Source organism: Rhopalosiphum maidis, chromosome 3, assembly GCF_003676215.2.
Source record: "Rhopalosiphum maidis isolate BTI-1 chromosome 3, ASM367621v3, whole genome shotgun sequence".
Classification (NCBI taxonomy): Eukaryota; Metazoa; Arthropoda; class Insecta; order Hemiptera; family Aphididae; genus Rhopalosiphum; species Rhopalosiphum maidis.
In genome coordinates, this window is record NC_040879.1 from 57783831 (window position 1) to 57802304 (window position 18474).

General features: G+C 29.5%; 1 protein-coding gene across 1 annotated transcript; it reads right to left on the reverse strand.

The window, feature by feature from the left end:
* Positions 1 to 6159: 6159 nt before the first annotated feature.
* LOC113557142 (dynein heavy chain 6, axonemal-like) lies at positions 6160 to 17824 on the reverse strand. Its single transcript, XM_026962474.1, has 24 exons — positions 17402 to 17824; positions 16909 to 17333; positions 16697 to 16835; positions 16093 to 16629; positions 15768 to 16019; positions 15233 to 15668; positions 14486 to 15155; positions 13805 to 14251; positions 13519 to 13691; positions 12518 to 13415; positions 11955 to 12200; positions 11044 to 11281; positions 10478 to 10972; positions 9925 to 10097; positions 9644 to 9824; positions 9392 to 9571; positions 8558 to 9331; positions 8250 to 8490; positions 7869 to 8171; positions 7652 to 7803; positions 7217 to 7567; positions 7060 to 7152; positions 6680 to 6998; positions 6160 to 6565 (listed from the first exon to the last, which is right to left on the reverse strand). The coding sequence occupies exons 1-24, from the start codon at positions 17822 to 17824 to the stop codon at positions 6336 to 6338; spliced, it is 8376 nt and encodes a 2791-aa protein (XP_026818275.1). The 3' UTR covers positions 6160 to 6335.
* Positions 17825 to 18474: the final 650 nt, after the last annotated feature.

Here is an 18474-nt window from a genome sequence, read left to right on the forward strand (position 1 = left end):
TCGTGTTCACTGTTGTTAATATTTTTCACGATTTACCATAGTTTTTTTGGAACTATAATAGTTATTAACATAATATGCTGGTAAGCAGTAAATGTGGACTGAAAGTTACCTTTGTGGCTATATTATTATTTATTTTGAATAACAATTGTGATACGAGGTTACAAATTATTTCATAGATAAAAATTCATAAAATCTTCAGATTTATATTAAAGCGTTGCAATATCAAAGGCATATCAATATCAATATGTGATCCTGGAAAAATCCTTTTAAGTTATGAGTATATTCTATTATGATATACAGGGGAGTTTTTTTTTAATAGCGTTTGACTTTGAACTTCAAGTGTTGACAAAATTGGATATTTGAAGTTTAAACGAAAAATAATGATTGTTCTTCAAACGAATTTACTTATTTTGTTGTAGGTAATACAAAAATACGTTTACTACAAAAATAAATAGAACATTAAAGTATTACTAAATTGATAATATTTGAATATATTTAATTAACTATTGAAAGTGTTTAGACGAAATTTAAACTATCTATAGTCATTAGGCATCTAAAGTATTTTAATTATTTTAGTTTATTTGATTGATATTGATAAAAACGTTATTTATCATACAAAAGTGAAAAGATTGTAAATATAATACAAGTTAGCAGTTATTATATTAAAAAATATGTAAAACGTAAAACGTTTTTAAACTACAAATAGGATTTTTCCTGCTCTAGGTAATCAAAAAATATTAATTGTAGTGGCTTGGTCCTCAATTATCCGCAATTGTTACAGCTATTATTATTTTTATACACAATCAAATTTTCAACATATTTATACTAATTTTAATTTATTTATGTATACCACGTACGACGTACTTGCACAATTAATTCTTTTGTAGGTATTCCGGGACGACTTAGAAGTGAATAAAATTAATGTAGGTATAATATTATATTTAATAATTAATAAATATCTCAGCTTAGAATCGTTTATTGTATAAAATTGTTATACATTAAATTTGAATTTAACATATCCTTTGTATCAATACATTTAATGCTGCAAATAATATCTTAAAATAAAATTTTAACTTAAACATATTGTACAATTTAACACTCATCTGTATTATGTTACAGTTTATAGTGTATTAACTTAATAACTTATTTTTCTTAGCTATCAACATTGTCGATAAACGGTAGTCGATCCTCGAAGGTATACAGTGAAACCTCTATATAGTGGACAGCCATGGGGAATTATAAAATGTCCACTATAGTGGGTTGTCCACTATTGAGAAAACCTCTACATAGAAGAAATTTGTGAGAAATTACTAAATGTCCACTATAGAGAAATGCTGTAGAAAATTGATTATACATATTACATAATATACATGGAAATATTAATTTATTATTTATTATATATTAAGTATGTATTTAAAAGTGTGTAAAAATGTTTAATGTTTATGTATAATTAGATAACTCTGTAACCTTTTTTGGGGTAAATTTTTTCTGCTCTTCAGAGTAAATTTGCAAATTGGCTACCATTTGTCATTTTTCGAATAAGAAAATCATTAAGATAAGATAAAATATGAACGTATGGAATATATATTATACAAATATAGTATTTTAAATTTTTTTTACTTAAACATTAATTTTGACATGTATTGTGTCCATTAATGAGAGGTAATTTTTAATTTTGGTACCAGTTTTTAGTGTCCACATCCATTATTAGGAGTGTCCACTATTAAGACGTCATAACTCCTATTATTTACATATATTTTTGCCGGGGAATTTAAAAATGTCCACTATTGAGAGGCGTCATTAATAGAGGTTTTACTGTAGTATATTTTTTGTTGGTCACGGCTAAAAAAAGTTTGGTCGTCCCTGATTTAAAATCAATTGGATGTATAAAAACCAACATAGGTACATACTAACAAATAATAATGTATAATAATAATAATAATAATAACTATATATTTACAAATTGTTTAAATTGGTGATTAAAAAATTAAACAATTGTAAATTAATTTTACATGGAGTATAACCAAAGACTTGAAGCTTTTTATTATTATAACTTTCTATACATAATACATTTTTAAAAATATTAGGATTTAATTTAAGATATTGAATACGTGAACCCATTTATACAATATTTTACTATACATGTGTATTGATAAAAGTTATAATTAAATCTTTCGAATAAGGAAAATAAATAAATAAATAGTGACATACCTAAATATAATATAAAATATTATTATAGAATTAGAAGCATAATAAGAAAATTTGATAAAAGTATAGTGACGCGGTATCTTTACTTAAAATCTAGTATCTATCATGCCTATAGGGCTACAGCAAAACGAATTCCTTGTTTTTCATTTCAAATTGTAATAAAATATTTTTCAGAGAGTGTGTTTTATTGTGATCCAGGACAAATGGACGTAAAAAAATATAAATATATATAAATTATAAATCAGTAAATAAAATGAATAAGCAATTTATATTTATTATAATAAGTCAAAAATGAATAAAAAATATTTAAACATACAAATTACTCATTAAAATTAAAAATATATTCAAAACAAACGTTTTATTATAATAGTATAATAGGTACGCCAACAATTAAAATAAAATATCAAAAAAAGTTATTTATACTAGGTATACTTATATTTATTATAGTACCTACATAAAAATGTATAAAAAATATATACAAAAAAGTTATTTATTGTTTAAAATATTTAAAAATTTTTCAAATTTCAAACATAGTTATTTATATTAATTATATATTACCTCTTATGTATACATTTATAATATTAAAAAATAATCAACATTTTATTTTAATGCAAAGAAATATTTTGAGCGATTCCACGTAACAATGATATTTTAGTTTGTGTCATAACTTTGAACAATTTTTAGATTAGGTTAATATATTTTGATGATGATCTATTATAATATTATTTATTTTCTTTCTATTTTTTTTTTTACGTCCAATTATCCCCACATCCAAACGACTACGTCTATTTGTCCCTATTCGGTTTTGTTGCACTTAAATACTGCATAACAATACTGTTTGATTACAACTAACAGAGATACTTAGCAAAAATAATAATTAACAAATAATCAAGTATTAAAAATCAAAAATTTTATAAAAACAACAAATTATTTTCATGTAAACTGTTAGGGTAGGTATAATCGGTTTAAAATAGTTGAAATTGTTTAAAATAATTTTTTACAACTAGTTAGATTATACTAGTCTAAATGAGCTTTGCTTAATTTTTAAAGTACGAGTATTCTGTGTAATAATAGCTAGTTGGTCATCTATTAATGTACTTAATTAATAATTTTTTATTAGTTTAAAAAAAAATCTTTATTCATAATATTATTAACTAAATAAGAAAATATATATATTTATATTTTAAAAATAATGAGTTACAAAACATGTTCAATCTAAAATACGGATTATGAATATGTGTCGTAACTATAATATTTTTTCTTTTCTTAAAAAGAAACATTAAAAACATTTTTTTTCATGTAGTGTATTAAAAATCATTTTTCATTTAATATTTACTTTCCGCTAAAAGACCATTTTACGTTGAATTTTTATAAGTGGTACAACGACATTGACAATTTCTGAAACGTTAGATATCTACCATTTTCTGAACATAAAAAAAAAATGATTACAAAAGGTAACTGTGGATTGTTTATGTTGGCATTGTAGGTTTTTTTATTTTTATTTTTTCTTAGCTTAGATAAAATATATTAAAATCTATACGTAAATTTTGTTATTGTATCCATTTTTGAATTATGAAAGTTTAATATACTTAATTAATATTGATGGTGAAAAACAAATCATGTTTTAATGATAATATTTATTTATTTTATTCGTTTATATTTTGGTTTTGCGAACTATTGACGGATTTATTGCATATTATTATTTTCATACGCTATACCTATATATACATTATGTTGATATAAAATATTGTATTTATTGATCCCATCATTTCTACTTTTCACAGTGCATTAGCATATTGTTTGTGTCGTTGACTTTTAGTGACAACTGACAACTGATATGCAGAAAATAATTTTACAAACTTTGAGTAGTGATGACAGGACTTGAACATTTTTATCCAGTAGACAACAGAGGTGAAAGTTTTAAATAAATATATAATACCTATAACATTTGAGTAAAATTAGTAAATTTTGTCTAGTTTCAAGTAAATCTATACCTAGTCAGTTTTGAGAATGAATGATTAAAAATAAATTTAAATAAGATACTGCAATAAATTGTATATACATTTACTTAGATATCAGTAAAGATTAATAAATTAAGTAAGGAAATGAGTTAGTGTTACATTTTCAGGTCTATTAGTAGTTGTATGAGTAGCGAATAGATGGTGACTTCTAACATTATGGCATAAAACACGGAAAAATATTAGGATAATTCATAGAAAATTGAGAAGACGTCACATCACCAGTAGTTTTTCCATGAAAATGGTTTTGCAAGAGACAAATTTACGCAGATACTACTATCAGCTTTACTGAATTTTTACCATATAAACATTAGACATTTATGTATATTGTGGCGTTTTATTATATTGATAACTTATAAAGAAGTCAATTACGTATTCAATGTAAATTTTCAAAGATTTAAAAATGATGGAAAAAATAATAAGACTTGAATTAAATGCGAACACGGTCAAATGGCCGTCGCCGTTTCGCCGTCGCCACTTTGGCCGTAAAACCATTTCGCCATCGCCATTTCGACGTAAGGCCATTTAGCCGTTAAAAAATACTCGATAGGATGAATTTATAGATCAAATAAGGCTATGGCAAATATAAAGCAGGAAGAAGTCCACCAAAAAAATTTAAAAAAGGTGGGCAAGCTGATATCGCTCTGCTGTATATTAGAGATGGAGAATAAGTCACTATAATGGATATATTAAATTTGAATGCAATGATTGTATGCAAAAATTCAAAATGGAGACGATTTGTCAGTTAGTTAGGATTATTAGTAGGATATATTATATTATTACCTATATTTAAATTGTAATACATCGTAATTTTACGCGATTTCGTAAAAAATTAAATTTCATACGCTCAGAAAATTATTTCAACGCTAGAAAATTTTTTTTCAGTTACTTGAAGGAAAACTTATGAAGAACCTTGTTTTGGATTTTTAACCTTAGGTATAATTCACAAAAATTTTAAGAATATTCAACTTTAAAATTCCTTGCAAATTTTCGCGATTTTGATGTATTTCGTAAACATTTGAACTTTAAATGCTTATAAACAAAAATTGTGACTAAAGATTTTTGACTTTTTTTTTTTTACTACAATAAGTACAACTTATAATAAACCTTGTATTAAATTTTTAAGATTTTTTAGATAGTCAATTTCTTTTTATAGTAATTTCAAAAAAAAAAAATTTAGAAAAATTTTCAATTTTCTATAAATAGCTTAAAAAAAGTCAGTATATTTTGAAAATTTAATCGTAAATAGATATAACGCTAATATAAACATTTGGTGAAAAATTCAAGTATATAGGTACAATGATTCGTTTTTGAGTTACAGTAAAATCAAATAATCGATTTGGTCAAAAACTGATCATGCGTACAAATTCGTCACTTTTTAGGGTTTTTCCTAAGGCTTTTGAAAACTACTGAACATTTTTATTTTTGACCCCTTAAAGTACCAACTAGATTAATTTTCTTTTTCAAAGAGATGCATATTGGGTATTTTTTAACGGTGAAGTGACTTCACGTCGAAATGGTGATGGCGATATTGTTTTATGGCGAAGTGGCGACGGCAAAACGGCAACGGCGATGTGTCCTAGATCGAATTAAATGAAGTCAGCGTTATCAAGATTTTGATGTTATTTTTTTAGTATTTATTGAAAAAGTCCAAAAATCGTCTACGTCTAATAATATTTAAATATAAACCAATTGGATGAAATGTTTTTGGTTAAAAATTACAAAAAAAATTGGTATCTATGATAATTATTATTATCTAGATAAATGTATAAAATAAAATACATTATACAGCCAAGACAATATTTCATTTATAAAATTATGTACACAAAACTTTAAAATAGTATTATAATAATACTACATAATAATAATCTTATAATTTGTTTTAAAATTTTAAATTATTCAGTATTTTTTGTAAACAATGTGCCATTGCCTACATTTAAGCGCCATCACTATATAATTAATATTGTTTTTAATATCGGGTCATTAAAGTATTGACTTAACCATTAAAGGATCAATAAGATGATTATGTGAATACAAAACAATATGCTCCACTAACTGTTTATCGTTCATGAACATCAAATATAATATAAAATGCATAAATTTGAGGAATTAATTTGTTATTTGAGCAATTAGAGCAGTTCCCTTAAGGGTCCAATAGTTTTCCGGAAAGTCTGTCGGTAATAATATGCCAATCAGAAAATTTGCGCCATGTCCAGTGGTCAAAGAAACACCTGCTCGAGCGGTGGTTATATACACAGGACAATTATATCGCAAACTATTTGTATCTATATCTATGGAGGGCATTAGTAGTATAACCGGTAACGGAGAATACAGGTCACCTGAAATCAAATAAATAATATAATATTACAAATATTATAAATAAAGGTTGCAACAAAAATGTTTAGAACTAAATACACGTATACGGTTTGACGATTGGATTTAATTATAATTACCCGGGATGGGGTCCACGAGACGTTTGCTATCCAAGTCAATACGTCCAGTATCTAGGAACAATCCGTGGACGTAAATCCCATCTTCTCGTTCTGTCAAGCCTTTGTAAACGCGAGTTTCTTCTTCCAAGCTGGTTGCATGCACGGCGGAAATTTCCTCTTGTATCAGAACAATGTTGGTAACCTCAAAATCGATTTTTAAGCTATAGACGGGTATGCTGTTTTTCCGGGCATGTCTTTGAAGACACCCGGTAATAAAACCTTGTGGAAAATATAAACCGGATATCCAGTAAGAAGGAGGACTTCCAAACTTTGTCCAGATCTTAAAAAATATTTATATTTTTTCAACAACCACAATGAAAATCATCAAATATATAACTCACGTTAATAAAATCCAGTCTTAGTATTAAGTCTTTGATCCAACTACCCAAAGTCTTCAACGAGGGATACGATCTGTTCTGCCACATTGTCGGCACCTTCGAAGTTTTCCAATTCATTAGATATTACACATTATTATTATTATTATTATTATTATATTACAGTATTTTTCATAAATGACCGGTAAACTTCTTCTAATCCTGTAGACATGATTTGATGTCCTTTGATTGCCTCGCGTAGGTTAGTTAAAGAATTGTGCATGACGTCGAGTAATGTATTAAAACGTCCAATCTCTTGTAATAAGACTGTAGATAATGGAGACAATCGTCCCTTTTCGTCAGATTTTAATAGTGTTAAATGGGCTTGTTGAAAGTCTATGGAGTTAATAAGTCTTTTTGAAATATCGACGGCGACATCTATAACGATTTCGTCATCTGGTTTACTAGCAACACCTGTTAGTGATTTTGAGTACGCACCAACGATTGTTTGTAACATCTCTTGTGTTTCTCTAGTCTTTTAAATATAATTATTATATTATGTTATCACTATTTATGTATAAATATTTATTAATATTTATTTCACAAATCTAATTCATACTTGGTACGCTATGTTCGCATTTTTGTGCATTCCAAATATGTCTAGATCTTCAATTATTGGTAGTTTATTAATAAATGCCTGATAGTTATTGATTGTGGTGCAGTTTTCTGTTTCCGGACAAAAATAAATACCAGAATCCGAGTATTTATAATCTGAAAATATATTTAAATGTTTATTAATAGGTCTATACCTAATAATATTTGTTCTTATTTATTACTCGGCTCGAGTGTACGAGGATCAAAGAAATTTAAAAATATTGTCTTCATGGTTTTTTGATCCCAATAATCATTAACTCTGCCACCATAATTTATCTCTACCATGATGTATTGCAAGGCATCCCAGGGTATTTCATTAGCGGTTAAGCAGTACGTCTGTAATAAATGCATACCATATTCGTGGTCACTGTCACTAAACAAGTATGGTACGTTCCATCCAAGTGATCCGAATTTCTTTCTTTCTAATATGATGGCATGGAAAAAACATAGCCCGAATACCATTTTTCTCCAATCAGATCCAAAAGCTATTTTAAAACCGTTTGTATTATGTAGTTCATAAAAATGTTGTGTGCATTAATTTTTAGTGAAATAACTATATTTACCATTATCTTCAAAGAAATCGACATTCATGCCAGCGAACGATTTTTTCATTTTCGCCCGTAAGCCTTTTGGCGGTTCGTGGGCAACTTTCAAAGAATTTTGTAGGACAAAAGTAGGAAAAATTTCTGATGGCATTGAACTCAAAAACAGTCGAAAATTTTGATTTACATCCAATGGATTATCGATCAGTTCTTGAACTAGATTTTCCATTTGAGGCATCCAAGATGGTGCTAAATGACAATTCTTAAAATAATGTTTAAAACAATATAATTTATATGTTATAGTTACATATCATAATACAATATATTACTTGTAAAAAGACCCAATCGCCCTTTTCCTTGCCTCTCTTTATTAACTTTTCTGCAATAAGTCCTTGATCTTGGCCAAGAGATATTGCATGTAACTTGTCTATCGTTTCAAATTCTGTTGAAAACTTTTGGAATGACTCAAATGGATCCGAACCTGCACTGATTATATAAATTAATGGTAATGTCGATGATGTGTTAGTGTACAACAAACGATGTGAAACTTCCAGACTTTCGATAAACATTTTTCCGAGTTCAGTGCTAACGAAATTAGAAATCGCGCAAATCAATTTTTCTTCTTTAAGTGCTCTTATGACCATAAGTTTTTCAAATGGGTTCAAAATTGAATCCCAGTTTACCACGGAGTTATTGTTTGCAGGATCTAAATGAATATCCTGAACGAAGTTACCAAGTTTGATTTGTATACGTTGGGTGCAGTTTTCTGGAAGACTATTAAACTTAGGAAATACTTTAGACATGTAATTTACAGTTGTCCATGCGTCTTCCGACAATGCCAATACCATTGGTTTTTTCGGCACGTCTATTTCTGTTATACCTATAGGTCCGTAAAGTAAAAAATTCCACTCTGCATTAGTGATTTTGCCTATTTGTAAATGTATGTTGACGCTAAGTAAGAAACTGAATATTAATTTATGATGTTCAAATAGGCCTCTTGAAATATTCGTATAAATAGCCATGGTAATATCTTCGACCATGGTTGGTATTTTTACGTCGATTTTAAGCGATCTGTTACTCTTTTTTATCGCATTACAAAATATCTAAAATAAATAGTTTTTGTTAAGAAGATAATATTAACATATATCGTTTTCAGTACTAACAGAATTAAAATAGTTTAAAGAAAACTGATACATTGTATTAATTTTAGACAGTTGAGCCACAACAAAATAAAGGCATGAACCTCGTTTTGCTATTGCTCGATAACGTTCTCGTGCTATGTTGATAGTTTTTTCCATTTCTTCTGCATCAGTCAAACGCCCAGTAACGATAATTGATGATTCCTAAAAAAATTAAAATTTAATTACAAAGTAATATTAACATAAAATTATGTATAAAACATTTTGTTTGTTCACTTTGTTATTGTTGAGTGCATCGATGAGTTCTTCATCATCTAAAATATTTCCCTCAGACATGTATAGCATTTTTAACGTTTTGTTCTCCATTTCTTTTAATAAATTATTGTCGTTGTTTGTACTCAAATTTATTTCAGTCCGTTTATCTTCCAAATCGGGCCTTTCTAATCGTACGACGTGACTGTTGAAATTAGACTTAAGATATTATACTAATATTATACTACTTAACTATTATAATTTAAACTGCGTTGAAATATTAAAATATGTATTAAATTACTTACACTAATAATTGATCTTCTAAGCCCTTTGCTGTCACCATAAAATTGACTATCGTCACTTGTATCCATACATCTGGTAGATAATGAGGATTTGGAATTTTGGTTGTCATATAGAATCTGAATTTATTGTCGTATTCTACGTCTATATTACCGATACGCATAAAAAACTGTCCATCCTATTAACGATTTATTATTATACTATTTATAAATCACAACCAGTATTTTTTTTGGATATTCTATGGAATTTAGTTTTAATTTTAATGACTAAAAAGTTGGTAAATATGTGTTCAGGATATGAATAAAATGTTCAAGGTTAATTAAGTATACTTGCTAATAAATCCATTTATTTATAGTGCTCAATGTCATGAAATAGTTTTATTATTTTTCATTAGATCATGTACACTAATTGTGTTTTAAGTTTTTTTCAGGGTCTGAGATAATTCGAGACGAAAGGTTATAGATAATAATATTATTATGAATTGTTAGATAGGAGAGAAAATTAAAATATTTTGGTGACATTTTGGAATCTATTAATTTTAACTGATTTAATAGTTACTCGTAAAAACGTGACGTTCTCTAGCACGGGTTTGAGTGCGGGGGTTATGTGCTCGTCAAGGCCTTCGATCAACACTGTGCCACCCAGTCTGATTGCGTCGATAATCGCGTCCGTTAAGTTGTCGTTAGAATCCGTAACCTTGCATATTCTCAGTGAATTGTCTGCTTCGAAACCCTTGATCCATTTATTTGCCTGTCCTTGAGGGTCTATCATCAGCGGCCACCGACTTGCTCTTGTCGCGATTATCATGCTGTCTGTCGAAACCGAATCCTGGGGTAGACCGTAGACACTCCATGATCGCAACTCGGAAGGATCGACCAATATATAGCTCAGGGAATAATTTGGCGTATATCGTACGTTATGTTGTGTTAACTCCTGTAACCATGAAAGGGTTATTTCCTTACGATATTCATCTGTAAATGGTCCCAGATAGGAGATGCTTCCGGCCGCTATTATTGTGTCTCCAGTTATAGTTAACAAACGGCGAGAGTATGTCTGTAACCATAAAACGTGTTCGTCAGAAACCAGGGTTAAATAATTACATATTAACAGCGTGAAAAATATACTTTTAAATTGTTTTCCCATCTTTGTTGTTCGTCGCTTAGAGCCGCAACTAGTAAGTCTGACCGGCTTAAACGCGATTGTGTTTGTTCTATGTTCATTTCTAATTTGTTCTTTTCCGAAACGCACAGGTCATAAATGTCCTCGAGTTTTTGTAGACGTTCTTCTACATCAGCTAACATTTTTTGTTTTGTTCTTAGTTCTTTCAACACGACGTTGAGTTCTTCTTCGGCTTCTTGTTGTCTAATAATATATAAGTATAGATATATATTAGTTACCTATATAAAATTATATAAAAACACAGCCTATTTTGAAAAATGAATGAAATTAACAATAGTTATAATTACGTTAATATTAAAAATATTACGTTAAATTTTTCCCTATTGTGATATTTTTATATTATATATTTAAATGTTCACTTGCACTAGAAACTTAAAAATATGTAATACCTTATAAACTTTACATACATAAAAAAAAATTTTTTTCTAATCACGATTAAATTAGTTATAATTAATTTTATAAACACTATGATGAAAATAAAAAATAACAGAATATAAATCCAGACCAAACATTATTATTATACTTAATTGGTTGTTGCACAACTTTTAAATATTTATACAATATTTCAATTAAAAAACTAATTTGTATAATTTATATAATTATGACTTCATAATAATTACTCATTAATATTAATATATGTGTCCCAATTTGTTTCATATTTATAACCAACAATCACACTGGAAATATATTTTATTTAGCCAAACTGTACAGTTTTAATGATGGTCAATTTATAAATAATATAAGAAGTATTTATTTTCTTATAATGTACCTATATGATAATTATCATGTTATATATGTTAAATGTTTTGAGTGTATAGGTAAAATAAAATAAAAATTAAAAAAATTAAATTTTTACCTCTTTCTTTTGGGTTCTACTATTCGATATACTAAAGAGTAACTGTGAACGGCTCGAACCCACATACACATCGATTTGGCAACTTTTGATTGAGTAGCTACTTTCTGTGGATTGAAATCCGGATCTTCGATATAAGGCTTAAGTTGATTGATCATTTTGTCGGATATACTGTCTGTGTCGTATTCTTGCAGGACTTTTAGAAAATTGGTATCTCCTAGTAAGGTTTTAGCTGAAGTCCAATCAGTTCTAAACAAAAATATATATCAATGATTATTATACCTTTCAAGTATAATAATATATACTATCTATGTATGTGTTGCACTGTTTTGAAAAATTTATCACCGTGGAAAAATGTTGTGGTGCTTTTTATTACCCATATTACTATATTACTAAAGTTATTGCAACAATTAATTGTAGTCTTTTTTTGGGGGTTCATATTCCTTATCAATTATAAAAATATGCTAATAAAATAAAATGATATCTTAAAAAATGTAGCAACCCGAGAAAACTATCTCCTTAATGAGACTACGTATGTATATTATGTTTATCTATAGATTATTTACTTTTTTCCAAATAATAAACACACAGCTTCCATGACAGTTTGAACGAGTTTATGTGGCTTGCTCAACAGTCTAAGCTCGTTTATATCGTTTTTGTTAAGTGATTCTAAAGCCGCCTTGGCTGCTTCCATAGCCGGCATGGCTAAAGTAAGGTCTCTTTGCGCGTCTTCCGCTATTTCCTGCGCTGCTGAAGCTTTCATTTTCGCCGCTGTCTCTTCAATAAGAACTATTTTACGGACCTCATCTACGCTCGCCTTTTCTTTGGTTAGGCCTTCCATCAGTTTTAAAGTAGCTTCATTTTTCTCTAACAGTGCCGGTGCCATTGATTTTAATTTTGTTTTCATATCTCCCACCATATCAAATGTCTCGTACAACTTGCGTAAACCATATGAAATCCGGTCAGAATCGCTTTTAATCTTATCGGTTTGGGATCTTTGCATTTTTACATATAACTTCAGAAATTCCAAATAACTCTTGAGTGTTACGTAGTAGTGCCTCGCCGTTTTCTCGCGAAACTTTTCAGTGGCTTGACTAATCGTTAAGTGCATGTTGCAACAGATATCTGTTAAACTGTCAACTAGTTTAGGATTATCTTGTTGTTCAAAAGCTTCTTCTAAGCTTTTTTGGGCAACAGACAAGAGAACTTCTGTCGGCCAATCATCAAACCAATCTATTGTCGAATTATAAATCAATGAAGGAAATAGCCGGCATCTCTGTCTAAATGCATCGCCGATCGAGCTCATGGACACGACAAGATGGAGTTTAGAGCGTACGCGCTGTATGAAAAACCTGAACATTTCTTTGTGGTTCGCTCCATCAATTCCCAAATTTAATGCTACCGGCCGGCAAGCAGTTATCATCTTGTCCAAATCGTTGTGTTTAAATAAATCAGGTACTTCTCCTTGAATTGGTATTATAAATTATTAAATTCACATTTTTAATAAATAATAATTAATCATATATTAATTTTGGTACCTATTTAGCTTGAATAATCATCGATTTACCTGAATTTAAAATATTGCTTATATCTTCTAAAAATTCTTCTTGAACTATCTGATTGTCTGTGAATAAAAATGTGGTATCTTCAAATTTCACACCAGTGTTGTGATAAAGATTTAGTAGATCTTCACGAAAATCAGTACGATTGTATGATTTCGTTATTTCAATTTGAAAACACCTGAATTTGTAAAATTACATTAATTAAATTTTTAATTTCAGTATACATTTATATACATTATTTGTTTTTCGTGTTTGTAATTTTTAAAATATTTAATTACATCATATACTTACTTGTAAGCATTTAGGTGTGAAGATAATTTAGTTAACGATTGTTTGCCGACAAGATTAACTCCGACAAGTAAAGCATTTCCTCTTTCGGATCTCAATATCCTCGCGATACGTGTGATATGTTCAATAGCATCCATGAAAAATATGATGTTCATGTCTTTATTATAAGTCATATTGAAATCTGTTAAATTTTTGATCAATGTAGTTTTTAATTGATCGATGTCTATTATTTCTTTGTAATCCCGGCTTTCTTTTGAAACTGGGTCCATGAAATCACCAAATAACACGGGAGGATGTGATGGATTGTTGTTTGCATATTTGGAAATATCTAACATGGAGGTGTTGAAATAACGAGTGCACACATCCTGAAGAAGATTAAAGATATATGACCTATCTTTTTGACAAATCAAACGGTCGTGATATACACGCAATGTTTCATGATACCATAGTCTGCAAGAAAATCAAATAAGAGATTTTATTAATAAATATTATACTTAAATTAAGAAATCTTAATGATTAAACGTTTGAGCTGTATGACATAAGTTATTTATTTTTATTATATTGATTTGTTTTATTTTTATTTTGAAGTTAAATTTTATAATTTTAAATCCATAAAGGAGTAAAAAATATCTAATAATTTTACCAGCAATTAATTCGTGATTCTCAGTTGTGACAGAAATATACCTGTATAAACATGTTCGATCCGGTATTGTGACGAAATTAGCTTGCAATACTCCTTGTATGGTTTTTGACAAATCTCGAAGATTAAATACATAGTGCGGCTTTGCCGGAGTTGGTAACAGGTCTTTTGAAATACGCAAATATATTTCGATGCTGGCTTGCACTATTTCAGAACTAGAATTAGCTCTATTTAAAGGAAACTCTTCGAGAAACCCATCCAAAATAGATGTGAATATGGTTCTCATAGAATTTTCACTAGTAATGGGCATGTAAATTATTGAAAAATGTCTTGTAAACCTTGGAGGCAATACATGTCCTCCTCCTGGAGGTGTGCAGATTGTACACAAAATCATATTCTCTACATCATTCCAATCCAGTTTATCTCTATCATATATGCCACCAAAATCCAAAAGCTGTCGTAGTAATTCAATAGGAGGTTGAGCACCGTAAACTTCGGGTATCGGCATGTTCACGTCATCGATGAAAAGCGCCAAACGTTTGTTTACTGGCGCACCGAATTGGTTTCGTTTTTTCTTCACTAATTTTGATTCTAAAACTTTTTGAGTCCTTTTACTATTGGTGTACGTAGAAAAATTGATCGTTTCAGATATCCAATTGCCCGTAGATGTCAAGTCTTGCATAATTAAATTTGCTACCGAAGTTTTACCTACACCTAACATTATAATACGATTATGTTACTACATAAATAACTTGTAATTTACTCTCATTTAATTTTGTATTATGGCACACCTGTTGTTCCAGTTAACATCACTGGTTGGTTCATTTGTACTATCTTTTGCATAACATGTGTATACCGGATGCTATCTACTGTGGGCACTAGTAACTCATAATAAGGTGTATTAGTCTTATACACAAAATTCTGGACAATGGTATTCCAATTTTCAAACTTCTTATTTTCTGTATTTAAGTATACGTTGAATAATTTCATTTCAGGTAGAATACCATACTCAGATTTGTCTGAAAATTGATTAAAAACAAAATTTTCAAATTTTATTTGAGAAGAATCGACTAAATTTGATCCCAGAGACCACAAATACGAAAATATAAATGATTGATAAATAAATGCTTGGACTTTGGAAATTTCTGTTGACGCATCAAAACTAACTGGGTCAGTTAATAGAGATTCGAGAATAGTACACATCATAGTCGCTTTACTAATTTCAACCTGAAACAAATTAAAGTTAAGGCGTCAATGCTTTTCTTTCTATTCTTTCTATTTTTTTTTTTTTTTTTATGAAACTGATAAATGGAAGTATAGAAATACCTGTTTAATGGGAGCCAAGCAATACTTGTTTATAAATGAAAAACCATCGTCGACATAAGTTTTAAATAGAAACTTCATATAATTTTTTAATTCTGTACTACTTTTAATTACGTCATTTTGTAATTTATTTATCCACGAGTGTACATATGGTAACCACCCGACGTCTGATGTGTTTATATAAACAACTCCACATCTGCTAACTGTGGCGGGTGAGGCTTGCGATAAGTCATCAACTTCAAAAAACATTTTAACCTGTAAATTGTAGATTTACATTAATTTATAAAATAATAATGTTAAGCTGATAATTAAGAAATAAAACTCTTACCCAAGAGCTTAGTTTTATGCGTTCAGAGTTGGCTAGACACAAAGTCTTGGTATCGTCAAGTACGGAATTAAGATTTTCTATCCATATTGCATCTAAGGGGCCGTCGCATACCACCCATTGAAATTCTTCCTTTTCCACTTGAACTGTTTTTCTAATGATTTTTCCAAGTAATCCGTCTTTCCATTCCATTGTTAAGAGGTCCAATTGACCATAAAGTTCGTTCATAGAAATCGCTTTAGGATTCAAACGGTATATATTCACTGGTTTATAATATCGGTTTTCTATTTTCTTATTATAAAGCTCGATTAATGTTTTACTAAGTATTTTTAAAATTGTAGTCTTTCCACTTCCAGTTTGACCAACAGTTATGATACCGTGTCGGATAGCTATTGTCTGAAATAAGTGTATAACTTTTATATAAAAACTCTCTTTAATTTGATATCCTTCACTTTCCATCACACTTTTGGCAGTCGATAAGAATATTTCAAAATTATTTTCTGGTAAGAAAACTCCAGGAAATAGATCGTTTAATATATCCTAAAGTTTAAACCATGTAAGTATTTTGTATTATAGTTTAAATGTTATTGAAAATTGTATACTATACTTGGAATAGTTCGGCGTCGTCTTTTAAAAATTTCGGTAAATTACTATTCTTCAGCGCTCTAATTAAAATTAAATTTTCGTCAACGATAGGATTTTCTCGTTTAAACAATCCTGCCATTATCAAAACACTTTTTATAGCTCTATAGTAATACAAAATAGTTGTTCAATTGAAAATTGAAATATAATACTTGATACAAAACAATTACAGATTACCTCATTCCAAAATCATAGTGTTTTTGAATGGAAAGCTGTTCGTTACATAATTGGTACATTTTTACTATTTTATGAGACAATATTTTTGATGATTGAAATCCTTCTGAATACAATATAACCTCAGCAATTAAATTATAGTCTGGTATCATCATAGCCACAGGTCTAAATAACGCTTGTAGATTATCCGGTAATTCGCTCCGTCTCACATATTCTGGATTTATTGTTATAAATACTGCACAAGTTCCAATAAGTCTAATTTCTCGACCTTCAAATGTGAACTTATTGGCATTAGTCAGTTTCGCGTTTGTGATAGTAATTAGCTGTTGCGCAATGACCGATAGCACTTCAATCCCTACCCGGTCGAATTCGTCGAAACAACACCACACTCCCGATTGAGCCAAGCCCGAAAAATATCTGCCAATCGTCTAAATAAAGGATGGGAATCATTCACAGTAGATGAATGTAGTTATTATAATACAATGTATCTCTGCACCTTATAATTTAATCCATCAGAACAATTGAATACGATACATTGTGTAGCTAACGCTTTCGCGAGATCCTTGGCAGTTTCAGTCTTTCCGGTACCTGTAGGTCCAGACAGTGCACATCCTAGACTTAATTGAAGCGCACCCATCAAGCATAAGTAGCATCGGTCTGTTAAAGGTGTTATTACTAATCGAGGAGAGGAACCAAGATATTCAAACGCGTACGACCAACGAGTATTGATAGAGTACGCGACACAACCGTCTATATTATCCCAATAGTAACGAAGTTGTTTCAACCATTCAAAGTGCGCGTCACTATTAATTTTGCGAATGACCATAGTAGATATCACATCCCTCGCATGAAAATCGACGGTGATCAATGCATGTACTCCAGAACATTGAAGTTTAGTCAAATTTCCTAGTCGAACCATAGCTGCTAAATTATTCAGGTCCTAAAACGACAAGCCTTTGTTATTGTGATAAACATATTAACCCTAAAGCAGATTTCAATGTGATTTTGTGATAGAAATACTTAATTTAAAACATTTTTGTTCAAATTTGATTAATGATTCTTGTACGTTGGACTTCATTTTGAAGATTTCGTGTACGTCACGACACCATGTTATCTGTGATACCACAATCACTAGCTAAAAAATGACTAGTTTTAAATTTCAGTTTGAAAATGTATTCAAATTTTAACCTGGTCAGCATGTAATAACACCCATTCTTCTCTAGAAATTGCGTTGTAATCTTCGATGGCTATTGACATGAGAGTTCGTAGTGTATTTACCATCTCTTTTTCCACCCTTGACAGCCAGAATTCAACGTTCCCGGTGGCTTTAATCGGTGATACGAATTGGACGATTTCTCTTTCTGGAGATATCATGGCGATAACATCTGGATTATATTTTTCTTCAATCACCGACTGTAAGTGCTTTCCTTTGCCGTCTTCGTTTTTAAATTGAATTCGCCAAATAGCTTCAAAACATTTGTTCATGTACGGTTGTACGGTTCTTGGATTTCGAGCATGAGCAATTATTTCTAATAGTTCAACGTTCGCCAAGAAATTAAATCGCGGGAA

What these genes read in the sequence shown, in the direction of transcription:
- LOC113557142 (XM_026962474.1), bottom strand. Translation starts at nt 17,824, where the DNA reads ATGGTTCGACTAGGAAATTTGACTAAACTTCAATGTTCTGGAGTACAT. An exon ending in GTAGAACCCAAAAGAAAGAG is followed by an intron (nt 11,282 to 11,954) that starts GTAAAAATTTAA and finishes ATATATTATTAG; the next exon opens with ACAACAAGAAGCCGAAGAAG. An exon ending in TAAGACTGGATTTTATTAAC is followed by an intron (nt 6,999 to 7,059) that starts GTGAGTTATATA and finishes ATATTTTTTAAG; the next exon opens with ATCTGGACAAAGTTTGGAAG.